Source organism: Gobio gobio (genome assembly GCF_949357685.1).
Source record: "Gobio gobio genome assembly, chromosome: 21".
NCBI lineage: Eukaryota > Metazoa > Chordata > Actinopteri > Cypriniformes > Gobionidae > Gobio > Gobio gobio.
The window spans coordinates 34,301,878-34,316,161 of record NC_137117.1 but is presented as its reverse complement, the minus strand read 5'-3'; the positions used below and the strand labels follow the sequence as shown (position 1 = coordinate 34,316,161).

General features: G+C 39.3%; 1 protein-coding gene across 4 annotated transcripts in view; it reads right to left on the bottom strand.

Moving 5' to 3' along the window:
* Positions 1 to 12,552, bottom strand: part of phf20b (PHD finger protein 20, b) — a 33,084-nt gene extending 20,532 nt beyond the window's left edge. For all 4 annotated transcript variants that reach the window (XM_079801878.1, XM_079801880.1, XM_079801879.1 and 1 more), the window contains exons 1-4: positions 12,380 to 12,552; positions 1,292 to 1,397; positions 567 to 738; positions 374 to 458 (exon numbers count right to left, since the gene is read on the bottom strand). In XM_079801878.1, coding sequence (XP_079658004.1) covers positions 374 to 458; positions 567 to 738; positions 1,292 to 1,374 — 340 coding nt within the window. In that variant the 5' untranslated portion in view covers positions 1,375 to 1,397; positions 12,380 to 12,552. The remainder of the gene's footprint in view (positions 1 to 373; positions 459 to 566; positions 739 to 1,291; positions 1,398 to 12,379) is intronic.
* Positions 12,553 to 14,284: the final 1,732 nt, after the last annotated feature.

Genomic DNA, 14,284 nt, shown 5'->3' with positions numbered 1-14,284 from the left:
TTTATTCACGCATCAAGTGAAAACAGCACAGAATAAAAGATTGATAAATGGGATTTAGGAATCAAAATCAGTTCATTAAAATGATAATCAATTAAGTGATTTTCAACCCAGCCCTAATCTAATGCATGCTTTTTCAATAAAAGTTTTAATTTCTTTCAAGAAAATAAAAAAATATATATATATATTTTTAAATGATTAAATGAACAAATACATTTATAAATTATTTTTTATTTTTATTTAATATGAGCCAAATTATATAATACAGTACTCTTTCATTTCCCAGTTGGTAAAAACCTAACAAAAATAGCGTTTGAACCTGGTCCAGTCAGATAATGTGCTGAGGATTAACATTGTGAAGGTTGTGAGTACACACCATCTTTGTCCCGGGACAGGATCTTAGCAGGGTAGTACCGACAGTCTGACCAGCTGGCAAGAACTTTCTGGTTGACATGGAAGCCCTGAGAAGAAAAACATCTATATATAATCGTGCAACATTATGAGTCAGAGTGTAACTTTGCCCATGCAGACCCTGAGTGATTCAGCACAGTTTGACAGGAAGTACTCACTGGAGCGCTCTGCCGTTCATTGAGACCTTGTTTCCTAAGCTGGATGCGTTCCACGGGTCTAAGGTATGGACTGCTCCAGTCAAACCATTCATCATAACGATGACTCCACTGTCTGTAGTGGATCAGAACCTTCTCGTCTTCATAGTCGATCTTCTCAATGCTAGCTGCATACCTGTGAACACACAGAGTTTGCTTTTAATGACCTACTTGACATTACTGACCGATTACATCTGGGTTTCTAAAGGCTGAAAGTTTTGGGTTTGAGGGGAGTTTTACTTTTACGGTTAATAAGTAAAGCTTATATAACACCTTTTAAAACAGTTTACAAAGTGCTTTACAGAAGAGAAATTCACAACAACAAAACAACTACATACAGACATAGAAATAAGATAAATAAAATACAATAAAAATAATAGTGCACAGTCACAGAAAAGAAAAACATACGTCTTATTATATTAACAAAGATACTATAGTTTGAGGTCCTCGGTTTGTGATTTACACTAGTGGCAACCCCTGGCTTCCTAGCTCAAATAGTAAAGCACAAAACTTGTGCACTATGACTTAAAATGCTGATTTTCAGAGTTGTTCGGTTGGCAAATGTAGAATTTTTCAAAATCTTGGTACGCAATAGAACTAGTGGTATCAGCAAAAGAGAAGCATCAGAATTTCAATCAGGCCGAGGGAATGAACAGATGGAAGAACGGGAGCAGAGGGGAGACACTGACCAGTTCTTCAGACTGTCCCTCGCCTCCAGCTGCGATCCCACCTCGAACGTGATCCCACGTCTGTGAGGAGGGCTCTTTGTCATGCTGGTCACACACAGTCACCAACCTATGAAACCAGAGAAACACATCATGAGCTCAAAGATAACGGATGGGTCATGGGTACTAAGGTACTCATAAATGAACAGTCATACTACAGCCTATGGGGTTCAAATTAGGGGTGGACGATATACCAGTAGACACGATTAACCGGTAGAAATCAGAACTTCGGTTACATTCATGTGATATTGCTTTGTGGCGCGGTCACAAAAGCTTATCATTTGCATGCGCTTTTAAGCATTGTGGATTAAAAACAAGGGATGTTTGCCGCCTAACTGGGCTTGAACATTTAAATACACATACCTGTGTCAAAATGAACATGTATTAGCAAGTAAAGAGTCATTTAACATTAACAGTTGAGAGAGAAAACGCACGATTATAATGGATCCGTGCAGTGGGTCTTAAAGGGACAGCATTTCCTGCTGTTGTTATTAATGCTAATCAAACAACAACAAAAAGAGTGAGAAAATCTCTCACTGCTCTAGACTGAATCAATTTTATAAGAATAAATGTATGTTTCTACAAAGCACAGTTTTTTATACATTTGCAGGGTTTGAAATTAACACCTGCCAACCCAACAAATGCGGGTAAAAATCAACTGTGGCGGGTAACGCTGTCAAATCACAAGCCAATTTGGCGGGTTACTTACTTGTTATGTTTACTCACTTTGCTGGGGAAGTTTGTGCAAGCAAAATCTGCGCATATCTAGCTAACTTAAAGGGATAGTTCACCCAAAAATGAAAATTAGCCCTTAATTTACTCACCCTCAAGTCATCCTAGCGGTATATGACATTCTTCTTTCAGACGAATAAAATTGGAGTTATTTTACAAAAGTCCAGGCTAATCCAAACATTAGAATTTGATTCATAGTTGCTCTGTTTCTGAAGTCCATAAAAAGTGCATCTGTCCATCATATAACTGCTCCACGCGGCTCTGGGGTGTTAAAGGCCTTCTGACGCGAATCGATGCGTTTGTGTAAGAAGAATATACATATTTAAAACTTTATCAAGTAAACTTTCGGCCGACGCCTTCCCTGTTCAATTTATGGAAAAATTGTTGAAAGTTCCCCTGCCGATCGAAAGACTAACGCCACCAGGTCCGCTCGTCATGACGTCCCATACGCATCTTGAGTTTCACTGTCAACATTCAACACTTTTCCAAGGAAATCCATCGGCTGGAACTACTTGATAAAGTTTTAAATATTAATATTTTTCTTACACAATTGCGGCGATTCGCGTCAGAAGGCCTTTAACACCCCAGAGCCGCGTGGAGCAGTTATATGATGGGCAGATGCACTTTTTATGGACTTCAAAAACAGAGCAACTATGAATCAAATTCTAATGCTTGGATTAGCCTGGACTTTTGTAATATAACTCCGATTTTATTCGTCTGAAAGAAGAATGTCATACACACCTAGGATGATTTGAGGGTGAGTAAATTATGGGCTAATTTTCATTTTTGGGTGAACTATCCCTTTAATTCGAAGCCACTTAATGGCTTATTTTTGTTTGTTTTTGCATACAAAAAGTATTCTCGTTTTTTCTTCATAAAATTAAAGTTGAACCACTGTAGTCACGGGACTATTTTAACAATATTTTTACTGCCTTTCTGGACCTTGAAAGTGTTCATTAAATTGCTGTCTATGGAGGGGGTCAGAGCTCTCAAATTTCATCAAAAACTTAATCTTAATTTGTGTTCTGAAGATCTGAAGTCTTACGGGTTTGTAATGACATGAGGGTGAGGAATTAATGACAGAATTTTCCTTTTTGGGTGAACTAACCCTTTAACAGAAAATACATTTCCACAGGTTTGTTTTGTTGTGCATGCTGTTTGGTGTTCTTTGTACTCTATTGATCTGTCCACCTAAAATACATTTTTGGTGATAAGGATGAGAATTAAAAGAGGAAGGGAAGAGATGGCTGGATGACAGGAGATTGTTGAATAACGTTGTTATTTTTGAGCACAAAAACTATTATTGTCGCTTCATACAACTGGAGTCACATGGACTATTTTAACAATGTGTTTCTTACCTTCCTAGACCCTGAAAAGTGGTAATTACGTTGTAGTGTATATGGGAGGGGTCAGAGAGCTCTCGGAATTAATCAAAAATATCTTCATTTGTGTTCTGAAGATGAACGAAGGACTTACGGATTTGGAATGACATGAGGGTGAGGAATTAATGACAGAATTTTCATTTTTTAACATTAATATTTATAATATTTCATTAACAGTAGACAAAGAAAGAGCGCACGTAACATTACATTAGATTCGTGCAGTTCTTAAAGTGACAGCAGCTTAATAAACCTACTTGTGCTCTTGATGTTAATCAAACAATCAAAAAATCACTCACTGCTTTTGACTGAATAACTTTTGTAGCTTTAATAAGAATCAGTGTATTTTTAATTAATACAGTGAGGACTAAGTGTTTTATTTTTACATTTGATTATTCAATTTCTGTTAAATAAACCTAATGTAGGCCTACCTGAAACCCTAAAGCCCTTGCTAGTGCTGGGCGATATACTGGTTCATACCAAATACCGGTGTTTATTTTTGTTATATGAATTTTGATTATACAGCTTAAACAACATTCAGAACGCGGCGCAGCGCAACACTGTTTGAGAGGGGTCCCGTTTCACTGTAGCACTGTAGTGAGCGGACACAGTTGAGATCCTGATCGCATTACAGCCTATGGTAAGTCCGAAATCGCCCCCTAAACCCTCATTCACTATTCCCTACCTTATCCACTAATACAGTTCACTTGAAGGAGTGAATGAAAACAAGTGAGTGAAGTCAGACAGCCGTTTTGTGTACATCGGCTGTACACTCGTGTGGGATTTAATGAGTGCACTCATAACGTCCACTATGGTTTTGGACACCACTACAAATGGCTGTTCAAACAGAATTCAAACACCACGCGGCGCGCAAGAGAGCGGTTTCTGCACGGAGCACCGTGATGAGATTAACAACGCTCACCACATGGATCATATAGCACAGATATAGACCGGAGCGAGCGCGTTTAAGTGTTTTATGGACATATTTCATATACGCTAGTGCTCTAAACATGAACCAGCAGCGTGTGTGCGCACATATTCAAATTAAATATATGCAAACAAGGACACTGATACTACAACCGTAGCCGTACGTCAGATCACAAGTAATAACACGATGGATTATTCTGATACACCGAAGACAATGATGCAAGTTAATAGACTGACAATTCAAAGAAGAACGGGCAAAAAGGTAACTGCTTTATTCTTTCTGTGGCGTGTCATTTGTTCAGAGACTGTAGTGCTCTTACATGTATTGAAAATATTCTTAGACCTCTTAAATGTTCCTCAGCGTTTCTCCCTCGTTTTGGCAGTTTGTTGTCAAATAGGGTTAGATTTTTTAAATGCTTAAAGCAGCACTAGGTAGTTTTTGCTCTCGGGGTCCCCCTACAGTTGGGAAACAGTATTGTCCTCTACTACTGTCGTAAACTGTCATTCTACATCAGGGGATGCATCGCACGTGCATTTATTGACATGACAACCATGATAGCCCTGAACACTGCCGGAGTTCACATGCAGGTGTTCTGCTCATAGATGGATCTGCTTGCATCGCGTGTGAAATGTCTTCATCCCAGGTACAGTGGCATATGTTTCAGCATGTCATATGAATATCATTTCATGGGTTTTATTTTTTTCAAACGCCAAATGATCGCGATGCTCACGTTTACAAGCCAGCGTCATTATAGTAGCCTAGTCTATTGGTTACCGTTTTACAGAATCTATATGATACTTCAATTCAATGTTTGAGTGGTAGGTAATAACCATACATCATCAATATTATAATTTCAAGCTACCATAGATGAATCTGCAAATTTGAAAAATCGATTTGCATTATAGCTTGAGGCAAGACAAATAAACAAATAATCACAGACATGTTAGGTATCCTAAAATATGATTTTGTACGTCTTATGTATTTACTTGCAAGAATGTAGCCCCTCCTCCTCCAGCTCACGCCAACGAGCAAACGCTGGCCCAATGTTGATCCTCGTCCTGCCTTTAATCCGATCACTTTCTCGTTTCCTCTTTTTGCTTTCCTCCGACAAAACCTTTGCTTTCTTATTTTTCTGTGCTGCTTCGGCCATGACTATAACATTCAGCAAACAAATGATAGTTGGGGTTGCACGGCCGAATTTAAGGAAGTGGGGGTGGTGGTGGAAGTGACGTATATGCTGTAAAGCAGTCGAATTTTGTAGCTCTTTTTGTTCTCGGGTTCTTGTTCTCGGGTTAAGTACGATTAAAAACGATACAGACCCCGTCAGGCTATGGCAGACGTGTCATTCAACCTATTGTAAGTCGATGTATCATCACAAGAGGTTTGAAAATATATTATAAAGGTTGAAAAGTTACCTAGTGCTGCTTTAAGGTGCCATCAACTAGTGCTGGGCGGTATGACCAAAAATGTATATCACGGTATTTTTCTAAATTATATCGGTTTCACGGTATATGACGGTATTTTTTCCCCTTTCTTCTTTGAATTGTCAGTTTATTTATTAAAGGGGTGGTAAAACACATTCTTTTGAAGGCTTGACTGTGTTTGTGGGGTGCACTGTAACATGTGTTCATGCTTCGTTAAAAAAAAAAATTGCCTTATTTTTCATATATTTGACCTTTATTCTACACTGCTCTGTCCCTCCTTGTAAAACGGTCTGATGCTTTCCGGGTTGTATGAAGCCAGTCCCTAAAAAATACGCAGTGAGCTCAGATTGGTTAGCTGGCCCAGTGTGTTGTGATTCGCTAACCGCCTAGTGCACGAATCAGACCCAGAACATTTTAGTGAAGATGATCGAGCAGAACCTGTTCAGTCCTCAAGTGTAAAGACTGCGGATCTATAATGATCGCTACTGAATGGCACTTTAACTTTTGTATTTTTAGAACGATTATAGCCAAATATCTGTCGCAAGAACTAACCCAAAACGAACACTAAGCACTGGCTTTAACTAGTAAGTTAGCCAAATCACACACAGAACCATGTTTAGCAAGCCTGTAGATAAACAATACATAAAAGCTCTAATCAAAGAATCATTTACACTAATGCCAAGTTCGCTGTTGAGATTTTAACGTTAGTGTTTGTAACGTTAGGTGTTCGTCGGTTAACGTTAAGTATGAATGAGCATTTAACAGACTGGTTTGCAGAACAGCGTTGTCATCTGTTTACTTCCTTGCTACAACCTATTACAGGAAAACACATCGATGAAAAATAAATCAGACTTACAGGTTGTGGCCCGTAAACAGCTTCTGTTTGTAAATCCAGCTTTCAGGACAAGCCGTTGTGCATATCCTGCATTGAACTCGCGAAGTTTGTGGAAGTTTGTGTTGTCCTCCGTGAAATGTGCAGCGCGCGCGTCGTGCATCCACGCACCGGCAGTGTTTTTTTCACGCAGCTGACGTTGTGCAAATCTGGCATTGAAATCGCGAAGACGGTGGATGTTTTCCTCTGTTAGATGTGCTGCGCGCGCCTGATTCCCCGCTGACTCAAACACACGTGCATATAACATGCTGTATGTTAAACGCTCTGCAACGCACCCCCGTCCCAAGGAAGGCTGAACAGAGCAAGTACCCCAGACCTGCAATCCGGATGGAAATAACAGCGTTTCCTTGGCATCGCGGCAACAACACTCCAGCCTAACTATACCACAACAGCGCCGCGATACAAAATGGCCTCACCCCCCCCCCTCCCCGGAGGAGGGGTTTATGTAAATATTGAGCCTGTTGATGTCACCAACCCTGGAGGAATGTGTGTAGTCGCCTACTGGCCGTTTGCTGTAGTTCTTAGAAACTGATTTCTTTAAAAGCAAATATCTCCCTTTGCTTTAAACTTTGAACGTTGTAACTTTGCAGATGTTGTTTATGCTCAAGCAGCAACATTACACGTTAGCTAAAGTTAGAATAGTGAAATCGTGGTTTACCACCCCTTTAATTTACATCATTGTCTTTTGTGTAGCAGAATAACCCATCGTGTGCAGCGCGTTCGTGATCAGACATACGGTTGTATCAGTGTAATCAGTGCATACATTTCATTTTAATAAGACGTGATGAAATATGCGCGCGCACACGCTTCTGGTTCATGTCTAGAGCACTAGAGTATGAAATATGTCCATAAAAAATGTAAACGCGCTCGCTCCGGTCTACATGTGCTATATGATCCATGTGGTGAGCGTTGTTAATCCCATAGCGGCGCTCCGCGCAGAAACCGCTCTCTCTCGCGCGCCGCGTGTAGTTCGAATTCCCCACTATAATCAAGGGTTGAATCCGAAATCGCCCCCCATAACCTCAAATATAGCATTATTTGGAGGGGACAGCGCTTTTTAGTGGTGTCCGAAACCCTAGTGGACGTTATTTAGTGCACTCATTCTATCCCGTTGCACCGCAATAACGAGTGTACAGCCGATGTACACACATTGCCTGTCCGACTTCACGCACGTTTTCATTCACTCCTTCAAATAAAGTGATAACATGAGGAATAATGAATGAGAGTGTAGGATTCAGCCATAGGCGGTGCTGTTAATGCGATCTCAGCTGTGCTCTGACTGCTCCTTACTGCTTCATTGTGCATCAATGAAATGGGTCCCCTCTCAAACAATGACGCGCTGCGCCACGTTCCGAACGTTGTTTAAGCGACATACCGGTATAACGGTATCATCAAAATTCATATCATAAAATAAATAAATACCGGTATTCGGTATGAACCGGTATACCGCCCAGCACTACCATCAACTCAGTTTTTTTCTCTCCGTGGTCATATTTTAATATTAATGTGTCTGTAGTGAGTGTGTTGCAGGTCTGTGTTTTATTTGTTGTCTCTCCAAAGCATCATTTTGTGGGGCTTTGCAAACCTGTATTAACTCTATTGTGGAATTTTTCTACAATATTAACTCGTCATGACAGTAAAACAGGGCATTCTAGTCAATCTACTGCAGTATCTCCTCTCTCAATCAGTAGAAAATGTGGTTAACACCCAGTCATGCATAGGGGGGAAAACCGGTATAATTTAGAAAAAAACATGATTTACATTTTTTGGTCATACCGGCCAGCACTAGCCCTTGGTTTACACTGACAGAAAAATTACACTTTTTTTATGTAGCTAATGCTACAGACAGTAAACACTGCTGTTCACTTTCAGAAGTTTTAGGGATGCTTTCTCTTAAAAAAAGAATGTGAAACATGTATGTTGGTTATATCATTTTCAGCTTTTAAATATAATTTACATTCATTTTATACAAAGCATTATCGTATCGTATATCGAAGATCACATCATTTAACGAGTTATTGCATATCACATTTTTCTTCAATATCGTGTGTAGCCTTCCACGGAGTAAATCTTGTAAATTTAACCTCACACCACACAATAAACAGCAGCATCGACATCGTAAACAGTCATTATGCACAGAACTCCTAATAATGGGTCTAACCAATTACAGACCGTACATCGAAGAGCTCATCACTACATCATCGAGAGACTACATTACAACATGTCATAAACAAACCAGAACACAGACAACTGGCCACAGAAGAGGAGAAATAGATCATGCAGAATTAGAGAGAGCAGTTAAAAGAGATATTTAAGTACACAGCATCAAGTATACTAGACATTATTTATTGTTATCTTCGTTGTGTAATTTTTATATGATCCCACATTTTGACAAGTACACTGCAAAAAAAATATTTTAAAAGCAAGTTACCTGGTTGCCTCAAAATTGAGTTCATTGAAATTAAAAATTTGAGTTAATACAATGAACATTTGAGAATCAAAATTTATTCAAATATTATTAAAAGATTTTGTGTGCACATTGCGTAATTGTGTGTTTTATTTGTAATAATGCAGTGAAACATGCCACATTGTGCTATTTTCATGATTTATCACATTTTTTTTCATTTATGTGGTTCAGATAGCCTACAATAATATTTTGAGGTTCTATTTTTTAAACCAATTTCCTTCATAGTATTAACTCAAACTTTTAATTTCAATGAACTCAAAATTAAGGCAACCAGGTTACTTACTTTTTAAAGTTATAATAAAAAATAAACGTACTTGGACATATTTTTAAACTAAGGGGCCAACATTAGTCATATTGGATGTTGACATACAGGGATTGAGCAATGAAACTGAAACACTGGCAATTATAGTTGTTGGAGATTTCGTGCCAAAATAAGCGCGGCCTAGTGGCCAATCTTCACTGATTTCACATTCCATCAGTAAGAGCAGAGTGTGAAGGACTTGTATCTGTCATTCCCAAGATGAATTCATGCTGTGTGTTTGACTGCAAAAGGAGGCCCTCCACCATACTAATAAATGATTGTGGTCTAAAACCATGCGTTTCAGTTTCATTGTCTAACCCCTGTAATTAGAATTAAAAAAAGAATACTGTATTAGCAGCTCAATAAAGTAATTACACACTTGTTGTTCAACAACATTACTCACTACTAATTGAAGTACAAAAAAAACACCCCTGCATATTGTTTATTTTGATTAATATGTGTCTGATAACCCACAAGAGGACATGCTTGTGCTGTGATTATCTTGTAACGCAAAATAAATATCTCTAAGAATAATACCAGATCAGATGTGCAGTCTACTGGACATTCATTATTATAGTTCCTACCACCGGAAAAAAACATCACATTCAATTTACAGCCATTAACATTTTCCTAAATCGCAGAGCTTTTATTATTCCACAGACGACACTCCCGCTTCTTCCGCTCATGCGTATGTGGCGTAACGCAGAGCTGTTTTATCGTATAAGATACATTTGAGTGTGTTGAGAGTTATGTTATAATGCTTCTCTGTGTTCGCTCGACCCTAAACCCTCACGTCTGTCTCTACTATAGAAACAGAGCGACACGCGTCATAATCTGAAGATCACGCCCACCGGGGGGGAAAACAATCCAACGCTCTCCATTGACTTTGCATTGCGTGAAGCGGCCTCCTTGTCATTTCGGACTTATAACAAAAAACAGAACAATGTCTAAAAGCTGATATGTGACAAGGTGTACAGCAAACAAGCTAAACAAAACCCACAACCAAAAACCCAGAAGTTTTTATAAGCTATTGATCCAAAAAAAACGAGCATTTAAGGACAAAAAAAGTGGATACAGGCGATTGAGACAGAGCGTGACACGTTTTATTACACTGAGAGCCACACCCAATACAGGGGAACGTAATCAGCGACAGGAAATATAATATATAAACCTGACATTTGGATATTTGACTTAACAGTGACAACATATTTACTGCACACATACGCATACTGAGTGTCAGGATCCCAAAATTTACCCATTCTTCCTGCTGAAGCCTCACGTTTTACTGCCTTTGTCCACTTCTGTCTCATTAAACTCTCGTTTTTTTGGGTCGACAGCTCATAAAAACGTATTTCTGAGTTTTTTAGCTTGTTTGCTGTACACCTTGTCACATATCCGCTTTTAGACATTGTTCTATTTTTTGTTATAAGTCCGAAATGACAAGGAGGCAGCCTCACACAATGCAAAGTCAATGGAGAGCATTGGATTGGATATTTTAATCCGAAAATCGTACATATTGTGCCTTAAATGTGTATTTTAGAATCATTAAAATGCATTACGGAACAATATGAGGGAGGGTAAATTATGCCAGTTGTGGGTGTCCCTTTAAGCACTTTTCCAAGACTGGAAGAGTCTAGGGCAAAACATTAAAATATAAATGATATAATTTTGCCAGTATGAAGAGTGGAAAAAGGAAAGGAAACTTGGGAGCACCATATACCCTAATGCATTGTTATCACCTTATTAAATCAAATAGGAAAGCATGTCATCATTCACACTGAAAACCAGCGATGTTTATCAAAGAAGCCTTCATCATCATCATCACATGAAAGCGCGTCATTGAAGGCGTCGGATAAGTTTCATAACTGACTCTCGTGCTTATCCAACCAGCCAGCGCTGCGCGCGCACCCGCCGGGCTCGTGTCCGTCCTCGTGGACCGACACGTTCCTACAGGGTGCATACATTTTCAATACGTCATAATCGCGGGAAACCGGCACATTAGGTTAAATCAGAGCATTCACAAACTCCTCAGCGGTCCCGGTTAACGGTCAGTCACATCGACAGGCGCTCGAGCGCCGCGTGACGCATATGGCGCGCAAAACGTTTCCTCCTCGTTGTTTACATTGTCAGGCACGCGGCGGCTCATCTTTACACGCCTGTCATAAGTCGCAATCAGTACATCAAACGACAGAGACTTAAGATGCACGTTTATATGGTAGAAAGAGGCAAACAGAAACGCAGATATAAGAGAATACAGGCATTTGACTCTTCCTCTACTTCTCATGCGAGGAAAACGTGGGTGCAACGTTGCCTGAGAACTTGACGCTGTGTGCAGAATAAGACGGCAGGTAAACAGAAAATGCTCTGCGATATGATCTGCATATCACAAAAACGAGTCACGCCCCCAAAATAAAGTTTAAGTAATTACCGCGGCATTTTAAATGGCTATTTTGATGTTACATTGTTCAACTGCCGAGAATGATGCGCAACAACAGCAACCCGTTTGATTGGTTCAGAGCCCCGACTGACGCGGACTCCAGCGTTCTGATTGGGCCGCGCGTCTGTCACTCAACCCCTGACGCTCAGCGGCCTCCGCTCGGCCTACTCCTTGCTGCATGGGACTACCGTAAGTATAAGTCGAACAAAAGTCTCTCAGCCATTTAAGAAGCCCTAAAGGTGCATTTAACCCGATCTACTTAAACACCATGTCTGTAACTGCCGACAATTTTAATTAATACACTATTTGACAAAATCAATGATATGTGTCCCGTTAGCATCAAACAGGAGAACACATGCATGGAGGCAAGTTTCTTTTGAACAGAACAGCATCACCACCAGATACAAATTCTAAAATGTACAATTACATCAAATAAACGACCAGAGCAGCTGCTCATTATTGTGCAGTGTATATAAACACAGCGCCGTTTACCTTTATTGCTGATAAACGTACTCCGACACCAAAGAAAGCCAGTCCAGATGCATGGAGAGTGCTAGAAGTCGCATGCTTCGAGAGCGAGCGCATCCACGCAGTTTGTTTTCTCCGGCGCGAGCAGCAAGGCCGGTGTCCGCGAGGTGGAGCTTTTCTGCGCATGCGCGAATGGGATTTTTTCCTGGTGGTTCGTTTCCTCGTTTCATGGAGATTTTTTTGCCTTCCCATTTAAAAACGACGTGATAGTTTAAGCCTGCGGTAAAGAGGTTTTATGTTAAGAGCATTTTGGCGCTTCTTCTCTGAAGATGGATAGATGTTGTTGTTATTATTAGAGTAACGTTAGACAGAAGCAGATGTCCACTCTCACTCAACGAGTGAAATGATGCGATTCATTTGTACTCTAACCACGAGACAACACTTATCAAACTACGTTTTTTTTTATATATATATGGAGTTGAACACAAAAGTAGCCAAAGTAAAAACGACTTATATTTATTCTGTTTCATATGTTTTTGTCACAATATATATGTGGGGCAAGTTGTTAGTAAAACAACTTGTCTTTTTTAGTAAAATATGCAGGGAGAGATTTCAGAATTCATAAATAATTATTTTACCTCGAAGACTGTTTTGAACTAGGTGTTTAAAAACAACATACACATTCTCACAAACCACTGCTAGAAAAAGCAAGCATTTGTATACCTGAAATTTTCAGTCAAAACCTTATAGTTACTCAAATACAATCCTTGTAACCACAATTTTTCCATAATTAATTTTTTTTTACATAAATAAATGGATGTTACTTTTGAAAATCCCCCCCGCCCAACACATTTGCATGAGCATGGTCCTCTGTTTTATTTGATAGTTTTTATTTTACATATTTTTTATGGTATAATTAATAATTCGCTTTCCATTTAATTCACTAGCTCCCTGGTAGGGATTCACTGTTTTATTATTCAAATAGAGCCAGTCATCATTATAAGACATTTTGAAATCAATGATCAGCTAAATACTAACCACTTTATCTCTGTTACTGGCCACTTTCACTCTTGTACTATATAAACGGACTGTGAGTAATTTGACAGTAATTTAACTTTTGCTGTGGTGCTGCATTTACACCACTAGGTGTCATTATAAGACACCTGCTATATCAACACAACTAAGGCCCTGTCCAAATAGCACTTCGGCCCTGTCCGAAGGACAGACCGAGCATTGTTAAATGGGACGGTTTAGCCTATAGAAGATTGTTTACTGGTGTGCTATGAAACTCGGGATAGGCTAGGCTGAAAAAAATCCACTTACTCTATCCTTTGTGGCATAGGAACGAAGGATGTATTTGTTGACCACAAATGTGTCCGACCACTGTGACGCATTCGACCTCTGAATTGGAACACATCGATTGTCGATAAACCTTTAATTCAGTATTTAACATTTTTTCAGTAGTCCTAAATGTATTCAAGTCAATGCGTGTATGATTTTGTCCCCTCTTTTTCATGTTTTTTTTAATAGATCTTGGCACATCATTGACTAAATTCCACTGTTCAATCAAAACTGATATTTAAGCAGCACGTAAAATCCATGATCAGATGATTACCCGAACTGAGCAAAGACAAACAAAGACAAAAGTGCAATAGACTGACAGGTAAGAGCTGACAAAGACACGGCATACTGAAGAATAGCAGTGCATGAGAAATGCCATGTTGGAAAAATGGAATCTGTTTAAAGAAATTGAGCTCTTGTAAGATTGGTAAAGTTCTTTGGCCTGAAAGAAAAGTATTATATATGGTGCAAAAAAACTACAGCATAGTACCCAAAATCTCTATATGGGTTGTTGACGTGACATGGCATTTTCACTATCACACAAGATTCATCATTTAGAATGCAGTAAATGGTTAAACATTTCTTTGT